The sequence below is a fragment of the Bos mutus genome, chromosome 9 (assembly GCF_027580195.1).
Source record: "Bos mutus isolate GX-2022 chromosome 9, NWIPB_WYAK_1.1, whole genome shotgun sequence".
NCBI lineage: Eukaryota > Metazoa > Chordata > Mammalia > Artiodactyla > Bovidae > Bos > Bos mutus.
The window spans coordinates 48,002,926-48,023,423 of NC_091625.1; the positions used below are offsets into that span (position 1 = coordinate 48,002,926).

The window sequence follows — 20,498 nt, forward strand, 5'->3', positions numbered from 1 at the left end:
TGCAAACAGAAAGGGCTCTCTGAGAGTAAGTCAATAGTATAGCAATAGGATTCAAATTACAGATACACTCAAGACCTTCAAGACCAGGTTCTCCTTGCCATTGTGCCTGTGTGCATGCTCAGTCACTCAGTTGTGTCTGACTCTTTGCCACCCTATGGACTGTATCCCAATAGGCTCTTCTGTCCATGGGATTCTCCAGGCAAGAATACTGGAGTGGGTTGCCGTTTCCTACTCCAGGGGATCTTCCTGACCTAGGGATCAAACCCACAACTCCTGAGTCACCTTCATTGGTAGGCAGATTCTTTACCCCTGAGCCAACTGCTATTGTACCATCTTTTAAACTGAGGACAAAATTCCTAAGTGAGCCTGGCCCATATTGTTTTCCATACCTTACTTGCCTTGATCAGAAACAAATGAAGTTATTCCTGTAAATTTCATGCTCTTTCCTGAAAGAGCTGGACACTCTCTTATCTCTATTGAAGTATTCTGCTTATATTTACACCTCAGTGTTGGAAGTGACTGTCAGTAAGCCTAGTCTTGGAATAGAATAGCCCACACCCAGTGACAATCTTTGCTGCACACTACAGCCTGATGCTATGATTCTATTGTACATCTGATGCCATGATTCCCTTTATATATATGCATTGTACACAATTGGCTGTATTCATATTTCATAATAAACAAACATTTAGAAGCACTGTGCTAAAATTCTTTAAAAGCATTATTGTTTAGTACATAAACTCATTTAATAACAAGAAACTTATTCTTAAAAATATACAACTGAAGTGAAAAATATTTGAAATATTTTAATTTATAAAATATCCTTATCCATTTTACATGTTTGTAAAATAGAATCTATTTCCTTGGTGCTCCCATAATTATTAGGGTTGCTGCTGCTGCTGCTAAGTCGCTTCAGTCATGTCCGACTCTGTGCGACCCCATAGACGGCAGCCCACCAGGCTCCCCCGTCTCTGGGATTCTCCAGGCAAGAACACTGGAGTGGGTTGCCATTTTCTTCTCCACATTATTAGGGTTATTCAGTTGTAAATATATAAATATATCTCTGGCATTCTCATAACTGTTAGGATTAATTATCTATGAAATATACTGAATATAAATCCTTGATGTTTTCATCTGATTGGCATTATTTAGTGGTGATATATATAAATATATCCTCCTGCAGTGTTCCATAGTGGCTACAGTTGTTTATTTGTGATGTATGTAGCTCCACTGATTATCCGGAGTCATCAGGTTATGTTGTCAACTAGAACAGGCATTTCCTCTTTTTCTTACAATTTGAGTGGTAGACACTGGAAAATAATCTTATGCCAATACACTGCTTTTCCACAGAGAAGAGATGTTCTTTCACAGGTTGAAATTATTTTGAAAGTAACCAAATTTTAATAAAATTAAGAATAGTACTCCATATATGTATAAGTACACAATGAATAGAGCAATATCTATTTTGGCAGTAATGTAGAAACCTTTCAGAAAATGGATAAAAGTTGAATATCATACATCATTTTTATATTCTAAATAAACTTTGGAGTTAAAATACAGCAGAATCTTTTATACTTTTTGAATTTTTTAAGTTAATTCTTAAATTATCAGATCATACCAAAGATATAAATAATTATTCCAGACTATTTAAAAAATAGTCATCATTTTCTGCCTATTAAGTTTGTAATATAATGAAGAATTGAAATTTAAAAGTGCTTTAAAATCTTATTAGAACCTAATTGAGTAAAAGCTTAATATTCAGACCAAAATCTGAATATTTTATGAGCTATGTTATTTGAGGTTATTTACCAATACAAAAAAAAATGTTGAGATTTGTAACAGCAACTTGTGCAACTTCCTAAAATTAAATTTTGGGACATAATTGTCCTTGAAATATAAAATTTAACTTAACCCTGACTCTAGAAATTTTGAAAACACTTAGAAATTGAATTTTTAAGTAATGGCTATTAGAAATTTATGTTGTTTTTTTTTTTTTTTTTTGGATAAGAGTTCTAGTTAAAATGAGGTGTTTTGTTTTGTTTTTAATTTATTGTTGATATTGAGCCTATCTCTTCCTCTCCCTTTGCTGAATTAAATCATCAATGTGCAATGAATTCGTAAATTGGACATGAGTTGAACTTCACATATAATATCATAATCACTATACTGTCTTAAACAACACTATGGACATAATCAATGTCCACTCACAAGAGCTAAGATCATGATTGTATCCTCTAAAGCTGTTCTTTTTCACGTTTGAACTGTCCTAAGCCTGAAGATTACATTTTATATGCTGGTCCAGCTTTTAGCCTGATCTTTCTTCTTCTTTTGTCCAGGCAGTTTTGAAGTGGTCATCCTTGATGACCTGGAAGGTTTCAGGAAGTGAACTTCCCTTCATGCAGACAACAAATAGTGCGCTCATTTACCCATACTAGAGAAAAATGAAAGTCAAAGCTGAAAGTAAAATGGACATAATTTTAATGATTTTTTAAATTTTGTGCATTGGATTCAAACAGCAAACTGTGTGCACTCAACTGTTATCACAATGTTGTCAAGAGGTCTGTGTCTTTTACCATTTTACACACAATTGTTCATTACAGTATGTTATCAGCCTCGTGGAAACCAGGGGTGTGGCATGGTAAGCACTGGTGGTAGTGCACCTAGCTTTTATATTATCTAACTTGAAAATATTTCTCTTCTATGACTCCTTTTTTTCTTGATAAAAATAGTTTTCACCAAACGTTGGTGGTGCACACGCACTACCATTCATGCTCGACATCACACCCCTGACAGGAACGCATGTTCTTATTTTGTTGATAAAAAGTATTACAAAAATTTCCATACAAAAACTATTTTCATAGAAATCTTGCATTTCCACAAATAAACCTGAACATTTTTTGAAAAAAACTGCTCAAGAATTTTGTTCATTTAACATTGTGACTGTATTGATAAATGCAGTCCACGTCAGAGTTCACCACACATACTTCTCTTTAGATGACCAGTCCCCTTTCTCCTTTCACTGAGATCTGCCCAGGCTCCATCAAGTTCATTTATAGCAGGAAGGAGGTTTTGGATTAACATGTCTGAATGTTAGAATGAAAGTTGCAGTCTTCCACAGAACTATCAATACTCAGCCCTCTTTTACAGCTTAAGAAAAAGATTGCAAAACATCATCCATTTTAATTCAGAATCTCTGAACCAACTGTTGCTTTTTTATTCTTGGTGTGAGGTTGGGGAAAGGGTGGCTGGAATAGGTAGGGATTTGGTAAAGATACATGTTAAATCTCCTGCCACAGTGAATATAAGAAAAAACATTATTGCCTTGGTAATTTGACACTTCTATTTCAATCAGTGACACAGACTGTCAAAAAAAAACAAAAAGAAAAGAAAGAAAGACACTGATGAAGATCTGCTTTATATTCCACTTGCCATGAAATTCAGATTTGTTTTGCTTTACATTTCTTCACATCCTATAAGCACATATTGTCTATTCAGATGACCATTATACTGAGTAGCTGGGGGCTAGTGACATCATCACCCTCTTATCTGGGTGTTCAGAAGACTTAACTGTGTCTTGTAACACTACAGTTTTTGCTGATTCCAAGTATTTTTATTCTTAATGATTTTTTTTCCTCTGGTTACCCTTGGGGCATTGATATTCCATCTCCTGGCAACAGTTGAACCTCAAAAGGAACCTGTAATTTCTTCCTGGACTGCATTTGAAACCAGCCACAAAATGGTTATGTAACATTCACTCAGAAGAAGGGAGGAACCCATGATAAACAGTGTAACCCCGTGTAACTTGGTTGATCCATGATGTTTATAAATCAAGTCTGATCGTTGTAACTGCTTAGATCACAGAGTCTCTAGTTCATAGACACAGCGGCATGAGGTAACTCATTTTATTTTGCACAGGTTGCATATTTCCACAGGAAACATTCTCGCTAAATTGTTTGGAAAAAAAGACGACAGTTTGTGCTTGGGTGTTTGGCCTCCCAGCTTTATGCCATGGTTTCTTTACCTGGCAACCGTCTGTCGTTAAATGTGTGCATGTTGATAACTTCTTCTGTTTTCACAATAACTGGGGCCTGTGGCTTGTGTTTTAACCGACGCTGGCACTTCAGGGACATCCTCAGTTCCTCTACCATGGCGCTACAGAAGGACCTCTACAGAATAACACAGAAAAGGAAATATTACAAACACATCAAGTGCAATGGTCCTGAAAAATATTAAATTCAGTTTCAACAGACTTGTCAACATAGCAGCCTTGAAGTTTTGAAAAATTCCATTATAATGGTTATATCAAATTATTCCACTTTTAATACTCAAAACATGATAATTAAAATATTTTATCAAAGTGGGCAAGTTTAAAGAAAATCTCCACCTGATAGTGAACTGCCAGCTAGGAATGCATACATTACACATAATTTGAATGAGGTTTTAAGATATATAATTGATTAACATGATAAGATATAATCTACCTTAAATTTAAATACAAGCACAAATAAATCAGTTACCAGAAATCCATCCATGCTATTAAAAAAAATTAGACAAAATATACTGGCTTTTAGATCATAATGTAAGATATGAAAATTTTCTTTAAACATGGATTCTTCATTTTGTCTTTCAAAACAGAACAAAAATAGCACTCACACATTTAGACATAAAATATGGAAAATTATTTTTGGTATTCATTATATCTTTTTTGTGATCATGCCTATAAAACTATTGGTGAAGATTACAAACACATATGACCTAATCATGAAATGACATTGTATCACATTTAAAAATCCATGCACAAATATTAACTACACTTTTGGTATCATCAACTTGGTAACTGAGACTGATAAATAATTTATTTCATGAAGAAAAAATGACCCTATATATATTTTTTAATTCCGATTTCATTGGCAATAGATTTGCCAGAAATTCTATATATCTGGAACTTATGACACACTCCTCAAATTCCTATTACAGAGTGAAAACATAAGACAGAAACTTGTTAGTCTCCCTTTCCATCTAATTGAGATACATGTGTTAGTTACATATAAATCAGATTCATGAGCTAGTTGCATATTGTTGTTAACATTCAGATGGTCTAAGACTCAGGCTATTTTTTTTGCAAGGACTAAAAATGTGGACAACAACTAAAAATGTGGACAAGAATGAAAAATTTACACAATTCCAAAAAGTGATATGAAAACATAATGAAATAAACCTAATCAAATATGCATGAGAAGTCTTTTTTGTTTTGCATTTTGTGATGCTTCTTTGTTGTTTATCATCTTAGGCTAATTCCAAAATCCAAAAGGAAGCTTCGGGAGTTGGTGATGTTCAGGGAAGCCTGTTGTGCTGCAGTCCATGGGGTTGCAAAGAGTCGGACACAACTGAGCGACTGAACTGAACTGAACTAAATTCCAAAATAATGTAGGATAAAAATGGTTAATACCATATACATGCCTTATACTTTTTAAAATACTTTTCATATATCACTTTTTGTGACACAAACTAACACTGAATTAAGTTGGGCATCTATATGACAGAGGATAACTCACTTTCTGCAGCTCACAACTGCACCTCCAGCAAGATATTCTGATACCCAATTTTATGTATTTTGATCCTGCACTGTTAGCTTCTTGTCCATTCCTGGCTATATTCTCATTTTTCTTCTTTAGGTTGCTGAAGAGTTTCCTTAGTGATCATCCCAAATCTATGCCTTGGCTATTGCTGAAATTCTCACAATTATCAGCAATAATCTATTGTTTTAAACATCAGTTATTAATAGTATTTTCTTGTCCAATAAACAGGTGAAATCCAAATCTCTTTTTTTCATCATGACCTCTCTGAGTTAATTTTACCTTATCTCTCCCCCAACCTATTCCTCTTCCTCTTCTTTTTTTTTTCTCTTTACACACATGCTTCTCTTTGGACCGCCAAAGTTTTTCTCCTTTGTTTCTTTTTGCTCTGGTACTTAGCAGAGTTCTTTCATCTTTCACATCAGTCCAGCTTTATCCCTTACCTCCAGACATGACTCAAATTTTAACTTATTCAGGAACTAGTTTCCAGTTGACCAGGCTTATTATTTCTACTCAGTTTACTACTTTCCCCTCACTATCATGTTTCTCTGTCTGACCTCCAGGGCTTCCATGTTTCCCTCTCATTGAATTGTAAAGAATAGAGATCAAGTGCTCACAACACTGTTGTACGCATGTTGACTGAATTAACAATAGCCATACATGACCTTAACATTTTAATTCTTTTTTAATAATGTTTGTAATTCAATTGCTTAAAATTTTTTTTCAGAATCTTAGTAAAATACATTGTGTACAAGTGAGCTAATTAATCAGATAAAACTTTGTTATTTGTTTAATAACATTAAATTCATAAAAATATTAATTTATTAGTGTTTGTCATGGGAGATGATTAAATGCTACACATGAATTCCAAACTAACTGCAAGTTATCTCTATGTATTATTTATTATGTGCTAAATTATACGGTTTTGAAATTCACAGATTCTATTTCTGTTAAAAGATTTATATGACACCTGATAGCCAGTATATGGACACAGTGTTTCTTGTTGCTTAATACCTACTATTAGATGTACTTATTAAGAACATGATGAAAATGATGATGAAGATGGTGATGATGACAACACTGTAGAAATGGAAAAATCTGACTCCAAAAGAGGGAGGAATACATAGTCTTGAGGTAACTTAGTCTTGGTTCTCTGTTGAAACATTTAACAGAAGAATTGATTAGATAATATAACAATGTCAGAGCTTGATGCCATCGACACTTTAAAAATGTTATAGGATGTGAATAATGTTGAATTGTTTGAAATAAGCCTTCATTTAAAATAACTAAATTTCCCAAATTTATAACATTCTCTTTGGCAAACTCAGTTTTTAGATATCATGATTATATTGATTTCACAAGTGATAAAATAGAGATATTGTTTTATCCATAGTAATAGAGTGGTCTAAACAACTGATTTTCTCAGGAAAAAAATCTCACAAATGTACATAACTATTCAACCATGAACTGATTCAGTTTTATTTCTAGTTAGTTAGGGCAAAAATTTGGAGACAATATTGACAAATTGTATTAATAGCCTATACTTAACTTCAGACTATAAATGCATTTAAACTCTTTTAAAGCAATTTTATGTAATATAACACTTGTAATACTGATTAATATAAATTATAAGCATATATCCTGCCCCAATCAAGCATAAATAATTTAAAATTATCTCAAGTAAATGATATTTACAAATTTATAAACTCTGAAAATTGTAAACATGTAATCCCACCATTATCATTTTAGGCTATCTCTATTTTCTTAAGCCATTAGAAAGTAAAAAATTTAATCAAGCAAGCTTTAAGCAGTCAATCAGTAGTTTTGGTTATAATATCATGTTACCACTTTTGTTAACTTTTTTCTCTAAATAAGTTGACTTTGACAGTTTTTTTTTATTTATCAATATGTTTTATCTAAAAAAAATAGTATTATCTTAGGTTCTAATACAGTCACCATGAAACTGTAGGTTCTTTTCTTACTTATATAATATTTCCAATCCTTCACAAAACTATGAAAATCTTTAGATTTGAGCAAAAATTTGGAGACAATATTGACAAATTTAAAAAATTTAATGATACCATAAAGTATGGTTCATTTGTATCACTAAAGAAAACACAGTTTTTAAAAATTTTTTAAAGCTTTAAAATGTAAATTCTGTATCTTGATCTCTGTAAGACCTGAAGTTGAAACTGTACAGACGATTGTGAAATACAGCTGTTTCTCTGTGTTGTACGTCGCCAAAAAATTACTATGTCTGATTTTTAAACTTCTAACTTGTCATTTGATAGAGACAAATAGTGTTTCCTAATTCATATCATGATCAGAATTTTTCACATGTCCTTTTATTGAACTATGGAATAAGATTTTGAAAAACCTAAATGCACTTGACAGGAATTTTCAGAGTTATAATGAAGAAGAAGGAAACTGAGGAGGAGCGAGGAGGAAAAGAAAGAATAAAAGAGAGAGGAAGAGAGGAAAAGGGGGTGGGGGACTTAAGGAAAGAAACAGCGAAGGAAAGAGGGAAGAAAATAAGGGAGAGAGGAAGTGAGAGAAAGATTGAGGGAGGAAGAAAGAGAAAGAAAACTACCATGCTTTTCGAATCACTTCTTAGGGACAGAAACACACAAATTGTGTCAAAGAAAGTTCCTTAGGGTGAAAACAACAACAAAAATGTTTCTGCACAATATGACAGACTACAAAAAGAAAAAAAGGTGCAAGGATACTAACCATTATTAAAAACCTCTTTTAGTAAGTTTCAAAAGTTTACTAAACAGTGTCTGGATTGTAGGGTGGCACTAACCAAATAGAAGATTCCTGAAAATGAAAATTTAAATCTTTGAGCTGTTAGCATGTATAATTGCATTTAAATTAGTTAAACTCATTATAAAATTCACTATATTTAATGAGGCAACCTGTATTACACATCTCTAATTCTTGAAACAATGAAGGTTTGGAAACCTTAAAAATAATGAATTTGTCTAAATGTACATTGCCTTTTAAACAAGCTATTTTTTTATGTATAAGACAACACATAAATAGTCCACAGATAAATGTTCTCAAGAATATCATTCGTGGTGTTATAGAATAATTTAATCTTAATAGCTTGACTTTCTAATTTATAAATATGTTTATATGATACATGATGTGACAGCACTTTGAGAAGCACATAAATTTTTTTAGTATTAGAAATCTAGTTGCAAACATGCTCCACATTAAACAGTGATATATTTAAACTTCATTTTTTAGTTAAATCCTTTATGTTTAGCAATGTCTTTAAAAAAATAGCAACTGATGAAAAATAAGTTTAATTTTTTAAACTTTGAAACTCATCACTTTCATGTTGAATATATAATAATATACCAATTGGAGAAATAATCATAAATATTATATGCTATTATTAGATCTCTATTTAGTACATATTATGTAAGGAGGAAACTATGCTATATATCTTACTGTCTTATTTTTTAAGGGTATGCTGCTGCTAAGTTGCTTCAGTCCTGTCCAACTCTGTGCGACCCCATAGATGGCAGCCCACCAGGCTCCACCATCCCTGGGATTCTCTAGGCAAGAACACTGGAGTGGGTTGAAATTAACTAAATGATATTCCAATATTCAGAACAATTTCCAACCATTTTTGTGTACAGTTTCTATTTGAAGCCTATTAAAACATCTTTGACTTCCCTGGTGGCTCAGAGGTTAAAGAGTCTGCCTGCAATGCGAGAGACCTGGGTTCGATCCCTGGGTCGGGAAGATCCCCTGGAGAAGGAAATGGCAACCCACTCCAGTATTCCTGCCTGGAGAATCCCATGGACGGTGGAGCCTGGTGGGCTATAGTCCACGGGGTCGTAAAGAGTCGGACACAACTGAGCGACTTCACTCATTCACTCAAAACATCTTTAAACTCACTTCACTCATTCACTCAAAACATCTTTAAACTGTTTATAAGAGACTTTGTAGTGCAATGTCCTAATATATACTAGCATCTCTCAACGAAAATGTTTTGTTTTTTCATTTAAATTATTTGTTCACTGATTATGGATACCTCATTCATTCTTAGACATTTTCTAATTAATTTCGGATGCTGTAGGCCATTTGACCAAGAATTCCAGATCACATGTAGTAGAGACAAATCCAGTCACTGTAATTAATCCCTGTGGAAAATTGCTCCACTTTAGGTAATACTTAAATTAACTAAATAATAACTAAAGGGAAATAAAAAGTATATTGGATGCAATATGCAACATTTTATATAAATGTTGGTGTTCTAAATAATGAAGATAAATGTCATTTAACAAGGCCCATTTCTTTTGATTTTACTCTTTAATTAGCAGTCTTTTAAAAATATCAAATAGCTAGTGCTATCTATCAGAAGTATAGATTTACCTAAAGCTGTATGAATGTAACAGTGAAGCAATGAGAGATGAAAAATGACTAGCCAAGGTACTCATGTCCAAAATATATATATATAATATATATATATTATATATATAAACTTTGATCTTGATGCTTAGTCTTAGAGCAGCACTCTTTTTAAAAAGTCCATATATACATATATATATATATAATTTAAATATGCTGTGCACTAGTCAGAGAGGTATGTACACATTGATATTCTAACTGAAAAAGGAATACTGTTCTCTTGACTTCCATTCTGTGTGTTATTATATTAGCCTGCCTCACTAACAGTGATTTGAATTTCAGCTAAGTTCTTTTACCTGGACTCTATTCTTAACAAATGGTAATTTTTGAATACTAAATAATAAATCAGACAGAAAAATTATGGCACTAAATTATTTTTTCTTAATAAATAAAATGACAAAGCTTCCTATGTTTTAGCCTGGATTATTTTACAATGATAAACAAAACCAAAGATTAAAATACTCTCAGAAACCTTGACTCTTACTGAATAACTTTATATTGCATTTTGCAAATAAATGAGACAGAGAAAAATGGGGCATCATTATACATTTTTACACTTCCCTTACTTAAGTTAGAAAAATCAATAAATTAGGTCTGACAAGCTTCAACACCATTTTAGTCAACACAGCTGTGAAATGAATTTTAAGAAAAAGCAATGTTAATCATATTCTTGCCAGTAGTCATAATAATAACAATTTTTCAACAAAGTATGTAACATCCAAATAACTAATGTTTAATTCCAGGAAAGCTCTCTTTCCTTTAAAATACAGCAGTTAAAATGTATCAGTTTTATAAATAAAAATAATAATTATATTATAATGAAAGCTTCTTAGTATATGCCAGACATGCAAAAAGCTCTATATATGTTAACTATATTAACTTCTAAAGCATTTTAATTTATGGTGTATTTGTAACCCATTCATTTATTTAAAAGATGTATAGAAAGATTAATATAACACAGAGTTGAACACACTTGAAGAATGATTCCAAGTCTTTTCTTTTTTTTTAAATTTCAAAACTCATGCTTAATGTCCAGGAAAGTGAAATAACTATACAGGGCTCACGATCAAAGCCCAGTCTGTTTATCTAACTCAAACTCCCACTCCATACATTTTGTCAATACAACATCAGGGATAAAACCTGCCAAGAAAAATAGCTAAATGTTCTCCTTCCATGTCCTGTAGTGTTCTGTGGTGTAAACAGAATAGGCATATTTCAACTTGAGAAACATACTTGACCCTTGATATACTTATCCTCTTCTGCTCAATATGGATAATAATCTTTGCATAGCTCTCAGAGTAACTTTGTACCACTTTAAAAATTCTAAAGTCATTTATGAAAACCAGCTATAATCTTGTTTTAAAACATTATGGGCATTAAAAGAGTATGAGTTATCATAAACAAATGACTTAAAACTCCTTTTGCTGATTTGTAACTACTTAGTGAGCAAAAGGAAGATTGGCAATTGAAGTGTTATTTTATATTTATTTATAAAAAGTTGTGTTTTTTTTGAGCCATCCAGTTAGTCCCTATAGAGGTTATTAGTGGAAATTGAGAGATGTTCTGCTTTCAGAGAAAGGCAGTAATATAAAAACAAGACAAAATACACTTTTGTCCAAAGTTTATTTGCCACTTTTAACTTTTGAGTAGCAACATGCTTTATAGCTAGATTTTAATTAAAAATGTACTTAGAAAGTTAACAGTTAAAACCCCATATATTAAATACAAACTCCCTATATGAAAAGTACAAATATTCCATGGTTTGTAAGTAAGTATTATTTGGAAAAATGTAAATATTGTAATAAAATTTTTACTGATAATTTAGGACAATGTTTGCTTTCATATATCTTCTCCAATAAATGTATTCTTTTATGAAGCATTACTTCTGTTAGAACTAATTCTTCAGCATTCTGGAAGCAATTTGTGCATAAGGATTTATGAACAACTTGTTTTAATTCTCCTGATTCCATGAAATACAGATTCAGCCAGCTTTGAAAAGTATTTTTCCTCTGAATAATCTTTCATACAGAATCTCTAGTCTTGCAAGTTTAAATTAAACCAATATGATTTTCTTCTTATTCCTCATATTGCCTTGTTTCATTCATTTGTCCTTCTATGAGTTACAACTGCCTTCTACATTTCCTATTCAACTATACACTGAAGAACATTCTATGTACCCACAACACTTTTTTTGAATTTTCAATGACTGAAAATCACCACATTATATAAAGATTATTGTTGATAAGATTAACCGGTGTTCTATAATACAAACAACTATGTACACTAAAATGTACTATGTCCTGAAAAACAACTGTACAAAATAGCTCTTAAAATGTACTTTAATCACCTTGCAGGAAAGCACATAACATGTATCCAAGACACGGAATGTAGCTTAGAAATTCAATATCCAGCAATACTTTATATATTTTTATTTCTAAGATATATTTACTGTATTTTCTTTATGCTTAAATAATAGAAAGGGAATATTTTATTATATTTTCATATCAAGAAATGCAAAGATTCATATTCAACCTGATGTTCAATAAGGAACAGTTTGTACAGGCAAATCTATTTCAGTTATATGGAAATAAATCTATTTATAGATGTATCACACAGAAACAAAAGGTGCAACTATGTAAGTTATATTACCATTCTCATTGGAAATCAAAAGAAGGCAGAATTATATATAGCTTTTAAAAGTGAAAATATTCAAAAATTTAAGAAATGATTAATAATTCCAACATAAATTAATAAACAATAATGATCATAAAATAGTATTATAAAAATTCTTACAGCAACTTATAACTCATACTTACAAAAATCAATGTATTATCATAAAAATATATTACCAGAGAAATTAAAATTACAAATATTAAGCAAGTTTTTTCAGTTATAAGTAAGATTTAAAGGTAAACACAGACTATTTCAAACAAATCTATGTTATCTGAAATGCATTGATAATTGCCTAAGATATGCAACAATTTTTTGAATTGCTTACTGAATGAACCTCAAGTACTAATGTTTTTAAAAGCAAGGAAAATATAAGGCAAAAAGAAAATTATAAAATGCACATGTTGATTAGTTGTTTTTCAAACATGTTTAAAATGGAAAAACATTTTAAGTAACTTTCATAATGGCCAGGTTATATGGTGAAAACCATCAAAAAAAGAAAAACAACTATTTAGTTTACAAGTTTGAATAAATGTGAAAAGCAATATGTCCTTCAGGCATTAATATTTGCATCAAAATTAAAACCACTAAGTATTTTAAAAATTATAATACACCATCTTGTGGTTATTGGAAAGGAATGCAACTTATAATTTTTATATTTTTATAAGGTCTACATATTTCAGCATTATATTCTCTTTTTAGTTTAACCTGCCCTCATTTAAAAATAACATTCTTATAGTACACTTAATTCTAAAATAGTTCAGAAATATAAAAACATTATAGTCATTAAGACTATAAAGTGTGATCCTTTAATATCTTACAAAATATATACTATAAAAGACATATTATTTTCACCTTTAATAATAATCACTAATTTATTATCATTATTAGAGATAAGACTTGAAAGGTAATATATTAATTATCCATAAACTTTATAAATAAACTTCATTTTCAACTAGATTGCATGTATATCATATCCACCAGCTTATTTAGATAAAGATAGAAATTTTCATTTGTTCTTTTTAAAAATACTAGAATATTATGAATTAAAGAAAGAAGAAATACAATGGAAAAAGAAAAAGAGGTAAGAGATAAAGTATATGGGAGCTGGAATTATGAATAATATATACTTGCGTACTTCCAAAGTGCAAATAAAATTCGTTGCACACTTGGTTCTCAATAAATAATTATTGACTAAATGAATAATTTTAAAAATATTTACTTTGGTTTTAAAATCCAAAAATCTCAATTAAAGACACAAATCCTAAGTGCAAATAAAATAAATTTCTGTATACTCACATGCATATTTTACAATAAAATCTAGGACTATTTCACAGCTAATTTTAATAAATTAACTAAGGTGTTAAACCATATTGCCCAACAAAGTAAAATATTTTTCTCAGGAAAAATGAAGAGGAATGGAGCTCAACAACATAATTTATCACAATAAATACAATATATAACATCTAATAAACCTATTATTTATTTACTTTATAAACATATTTCTTTTGAATTATGTGAAAACATAGCTCTTTTTTATTGTTTATGATCAACTTTCCTAAGTTTCTGGAATCAGTTTCATTATTTAACAGGTAAAGAAAGAAAAAAGGAAGGGAGGAGAAAAACAGAGAGAAATATAAAAGGAAGAGTCTTATGCCAACAGGAACTGCCTGAGATATGAAGATACATCAAACTCACTAGTCCTTTTTCCTAAAGGAATTAAGAGGTAAGAATCTAATACGGAAGGAGAGATTCCTCCCCCTACCCCCCACAGAAATCAGCAAATATGAATAAAATAGTGAGCAAAGTTTCCCTTATGGCCTAGATGGTAAAGAATCTGCCTGCCAAGAGGAAGACCAAGCTTTGATCCCTGGGTGAGGAAAATCCCTTGGAGAAGGAAAAGGCAACCCACTCCAGTATTCTTGCCTAGAGAATTCCATGGACAGAGGAGCCTGGCAGGCTACAGTCCATGGGGTCATAAAGAGCTGCACAGGACTGAGCAACTACACTTTCACTTTCACTTTCAATGGAGAACTCTCATCAGAGGCTTCACAAAGGAAAGAATGGACCTTGTTTGAAATGGATAAAACTCATTCCCAACTTTCTCAAGGGGCAGCAAATATTCTTTTTTGTTTGTTTGTTTTAGCAAATATTCTTGGAATGAAGATAGTTTCTGAAGTTAGCTAAGCTTTTTTAGCATCATTCCTTCCAAAGAACACACAGGGCTGATCTCCTTTAGAATGGACTGGTTGGATCTCCTTGCAGTCCAAGGGACTCTCAAGAGTCTTCTCCAACATCACAGTTCAAAAGCATCAATTCTTCAGCACTCAGTTTTCTTCACAATCCAATTCTCGCATCCATACATGACACTGGAAAAACCATAGCCTTGACTAGACGGACCTTTGTTGGCAAAGTAATGTCTCTGCTTTTCAATATGCTATCTAGGTTGGTCATAACTTTTCTTCCAAGGAGTAAACGTCTTTTAATTTCATGGCTGCAGTCACCATCTGCAGTGATTTTGGAGCCCCAAAAAATAAAGTCTGACAGTTTCCACTGTTTCCCCATCTATTTCCCATGAAGTGATGGGCCCAGATGCTGGGAGGGATTGGGGGCAGGAGGAAAAGGGGACGACAGAGGATGAGATGGCTGGATGGCATCACCGGCTTGATGGATGTGAGTTTGAGTGAACTCTGGGAGATGGTGATGGACAGGGAGGCCTGGCGTGCTGTGATTCATGGAGTCACAAAGAGTTGGACATGACTGAGCGACTGAACTGAACTGAAGCTTTTTTTAAAAAATGAGATGTACAGATAAAGTCATATGGTTTTCTTTTAAATCAGTCACTCAGTTGTGTCCAACTCTTTGTGACTCCATGGACTGCATCATGCCAGGCTTACCTGTCCATCACCAACTCCTGGAGTTTGCTCAAACTCATGTCCATCTAAACGGTGATGACTTCCAACCATCGCATCCTCTGTTACCCCCTTGTCCTCCCACCTTCAATCTTTCCCAGCATCAGGGTCTTTTCCAATGAGTCAGTTCTTTGCATCAGGTGGCCAAAGTATTGAAGCTTCAGCTTCACAACCAGTCCTTCCAATGAATATTCAGGACTGATTTCCTTTAGGATGGACTAATGGTTTGATCTCTTTGCAGTCCAAGAGACTCTCAAGAGTCTTCTCCAACAACACAGTTTAAAAGCATCAATTCTTCAGTGCTCAGCTTTCTTTATAGTCCAACCCTCACATCCATACATGACTACTGGAAAAACCATGACTTTTGGAGATGGACCTTTGTTGACAAAGTAATATCTCTTCCTTTTAATATGCTGTCTAGGTTGATCATAACTTTTCTTCCAAGGAACAAGCATCTTTTAATTTCATGGCTGCAGTCACCATCAGCAGTGATTTTGGAGCCCCCCCAAAAATAAAGTCTCTCACTGTTTCCACTATTTTCCCATCTATTTAGCATGAAGTGATAGTACTGGATGCCATAATCTTAGTTTTTTGAATGCTGAGTTTTAAGACAACTTTTTCACTCTCCCCTTTCACTTTCATCAAGAGGCTCTTTAGCTCTTCTTTGCTCTCTGCCATAAGGGTGGTATAATCTGCATATCTAAGGTTATTGATATTTCTCCCGGCAATTGATTCCAGATTGTGCTTCATCCACCCTGGCATTTCACATGATGTACTCTGATAACTGTTGTTTCTTGACCTGTATACACATTTCTCAGGAGGCAGGTTAGGTGGACTGGTATTCCCATGTCTTTAAGAATTTTCCACAGTTTGCTGTGATCCACATAATCAAAGGCTTTGGCATAGTCAATAAAGCAGATGTTTTTCTGGAACTCTCTTTCTTTTTTGATGATCCAGCAGATGTTGGCCATTTCATTGTAATAGAAAATAAAAATCTAACACCACCTTGTGGAAATAGTTGTGCCTTGTATGCAGGTCAGGAAGCAATAGTTAGAACTGGACATGGAACAACAGACTGGTTCCAAATAGGAAAAGGAGTACGTCAAGGCTGTGTATTGTCACCCTACTTATTTAACTTATATGCAGAGTACGTCATGAGAAACGCTGGGCTGGAAGAAGCACAAGCTGGAATCAAGATTGCTGGCTGAAATATCAATAACCTCAGATATGCAGATGACACCACCCTATGGCAGAAAGTGAAGAGGAACTCAAAAGCCTCTTGATGAAAGTGAAAGAGGAGAGTGAAAAAGTTGGCTTAAAGCTCAACATTCAGAAAACAAAGATCATGGCATCCGGTCCCATCACTTCACGGGAAATAGATGAGGAAACAGTGGAAACAGTGTCAGCCGTTATTTTTCTGGGCCCAAAATCACTGCAGATGGTGACTGCAGCCATGAAATTAAAAGACACTTAACTCCTTGGAAGGAAAGTTATGACCAACCTAGATAGCATATTCAAAAGCAGAGACGTTACTTTGCCAACAAAGGTTCATCTAGTCAAGGCTATGGTTTTTCCTGTGGTCATGTATGGATGTGAAAGTTGGACTGTGAAGAAGGCTGAGTGCCGAAGAATTGATGCTTTTGAACTGTGGTGTTGGAGAAGACTCTTGAGAGTCCCTTGGACTGCAAGGAGATCCAACCAGTCCATTCTAAAGGAGATCAGCCCTGGGATTTCTTTGGAAGGAATGATGCTAAAGCTGAAACTCCAGTACTTTGGCCACCTCATGCGAAGAGTTGACTCATTGGAAAAGACTCTGATGCTGGGAGGGATTGGGGGCAGGAGGAGAAGGGGATGACAGAGGATGAGATGACTGGATGGCATCACTGACTTGATGGACGTGAGTCTGGGTGAACTCCAGGAGTTGGTGATGGACAGAGAGGCCTGGCATGCTGTGATTCATGGGGTCGCAAAAAGTCAGACACGACTGAGTGACTGAACTGAACTGAACTGTACAAGATTCATTATACCTGTTGATTAGGAAAACCTTTCTTGGCAAGTTGATGCCTAGTCCTGAATCCCTAATCTAAAATAACTAGTAGGAATTTGCCAGGTAGAAAAATGGACAAAGGTTGCTCAGGTCAAATGGTAAGAGTATTTTAAAAAGCTGGCTGGCCTTGGAAAATAGAAAGCAATTTAGTGTGGTTATAGTACAAGCACAAATTGGAGAGAAGCAAAATATGAAACTACAAAGATGAACAGAGAGAGATCCTAAAATGTCTCCTCTGAGAAGCTAGAGAATTTGAACTTCATTACGGAAGCTTTGTGGAGACGTTGACATCAGAGGATGTGATTCATATGCTCATGTCCTATCAAAACAGCTCTTTTTTTCCAATATAATATTTTATCTGCTTCAGCCCAAATAGGTCAATTGATTCCAACTTTCTAATGTTTAAGAAGGTCATAGAAATCCACAGAAATTGAGAACTGGTTGATATGTGAAAAATTCAACTAAACTAGTTATTTATAAGAACAATAAAGGTGAGTATACAAAAAGTAAATCCCCATGTCCTTTAAAAACACCTTAAAGCTATAAAATAATTGTACATAGAGACAAGGCCCAGGGAAATCATACAAACAGGATACAAAGAGAAAAGGGCAATAGACTATCATATTTTAAATGTTTTATTTTAAACCAGAGCTATAAGTGAAAGAAAACTACTGCATATGGATGATGTGAAGTTCTAACTAGACAACCTAAGGTCCTTATACTACTTTGGGACTCATTTTAAGCATAAACTAACCAAATATCACATTTGTTGATAACTTATAGTAAATATGAAGACTGAAGACTTAATCACTTTCATCTTTGATTAGTTCTTAGGATTTGAGCCCCAAACTCATTTTGACATCGTAATAAAATCATAATATAAAAAGTGTACTTAGACCTAATTTTCAGTCACACCTGTAGCAAAAGATATTTGATTTAGTCAGATCAGCAGATACAGCCATTAAATAAATCATATACTTGTCCAAATTTCTCAAACTTTTTAATTGGTTATTTTACTCATAGAATGGTACTATCAGAATAGTCATTTAACACTATTTCAAGGAATTAATTACCTTTCTTAATTAAATTAAATGAAGTAAATTGAATTTAGTTATTAAGTGAAGTAAAATGTAAGGATGCTGTACCCAGAATTTTGATTTCAGAAAAGATAACTGTACCATAAATTATTAAATATGAAGGAAATATCATATTTCTACTTTTATATTTACCAATAAATGTTTATAAACCATTAAATATTTAAAGCAATATAATCTCACCTGATGCAGCATCTAAAAATTAAGATCTAAAAAACTGCTTTTCAGTTATAAACAGAAGAGATGTTTATATGCTAAAAGACTAAGTTCCAAAAGGCTTAAAAATTTTAAAGCCAAATTTTATGTTCCGAGTCATACATTTATATTAAAAGTAGCACATAATATCAGAAAGATTTCTTTATATTTATAGAACTAATGGAATTATAGCACTAGAAATGTATAATATGAACTAGGTTCAAAATTTTTTTAAAGAATAGAATGTAAAGATATTTGTTCAAAGATTAAATATATTAAAATCCTAAGGAAAATTGCAATAATCTCAATATTTTGAGGTTTATATATATTCTTCTGAAGACTCAAGTGCAAAACAATAAAAGATGCACTAAGAATAATATTAAGTGGCAAAGAAGAAACTCACAATATTCTCACATATTCATTAATGTAGAATATCCATTAAAATTTCCACAATGTGCTTTGAGATTGTTCAAATAGAAATGTATTGGCAGCAAAAATCTTCAAATAAAAATTATATTTACTTTCTAACTTGAAACTATTAATGAGTATCGTATCTTAAAGCACTTTACTGCAGAGAAAATTTATTTCTTCATATAACAGTTCCTGAGTTTTACTTCATTAATTATATTCGTCCAGTAAACTAATCTCAGTGAACTTCAAACAGCAAAAGTTTTTCCAATTTCAGACTTTAATACGAGGGAAAATAGTTGCTGGTTCTGAAACAGTTCAATTAAAAATATTACCTTTAAATTAAAAGCACAAAGTTAATCCTGAGTTCTATGAACCTTTGTATATAACGAGTGACAGAAGATCGTTAACAGTCACAGTTCTAAGTATTACCCTTGGTTGGCAAGATAAAAAATAGTTGGCTTTATTATAACAACAATTGTTTTAAGTTGCAAAAAAGTGACATTTACCTTTTCCAACTGAGCGTTTTTTTTGGATTTGTATAAAAACTCTCCCACTGCCACAAAAACAGAGAGCACCAAGCCGGCTGCCAGAACAATGAAGATGCCACCAATATTTTGAACCCCCAGGGCACTGGCCTCCTTGCTCTCCTCCTCTGGACACCCATTGCCCCTCCACCACTTCTCCTTCATCATGTGCAGCTTGCCTTCCTCTTGCAGCTGAAGAATTGCTATGGTGATTTTGTCTCTATATGGAGAACCTAAGAAAAGAGAGAGTTTGTTAATGCTTTCCAGGAAACCAGAATTTCATAATTAAAGGTTAACATGATGAAAGAACAGAGCTCTTTCCAAATACTGTGAAATATGCCACTATTTATTTTCAGCAGGAAAAATCAACTGGAAATGGTATAAAATACAAGCTTAACAAAATAAATAGAGGTGGTGGCCTTTCTGATTTTGAAGGTTAAAATACATTTTATTTTGAAAGAGGAAAATATCTCTTGCTAAATGCAGGCTCAACTCAGAGAATTGGGAAAATAATAAATGGTAAGTAGAAATCTACAAAAAAGAAATGCAGAGAGGGCAAGGATATTTAGTTAATGGCTAGGAATCGTTCAACACTGAAAACAGGGCTTTGATCAAATGGTAACCTTGGTTTTTAGGAAAGTTGTGCA

General features: G+C 32.9%; 1 protein-coding gene across 5 annotated transcripts in view; it reads right to left on the reverse strand.

Moving 5' to 3' along the window:
- Positions 1–2,482: 2,482 nt before the first annotated feature.
- Positions 2,483–20,498, reverse strand: part of GRIK2 (glutamate ionotropic receptor kainate type subunit 2) — a 739,106-nt gene continuing 721,090 nt past the window's right edge. For 3 of the 5 annotated variants that reach the window (XM_070377124.1, XM_070377121.1, XM_070377123.1), the window contains 3 exons: positions 19,834–20,084; positions 6,595–6,729; positions 4,028–4,166 (listed from right to left, as the gene is read on the reverse strand). In XM_070377124.1, coding sequence (XP_070233225.1) covers positions 6,610–6,729; positions 19,834–20,084 — 371 coding nt within the window. In that variant the 3' untranslated portion in view covers positions 4,028–4,166; positions 6,595–6,609. Of the gene's footprint in view, positions 4,167–6,594; positions 6,730–8,306; positions 8,394–19,833; positions 20,085–20,498 lie in introns of those variants that run through there. The other 2 variants (XM_070377122.1, XM_070377125.1) reach the window with 2 other exon arrangements.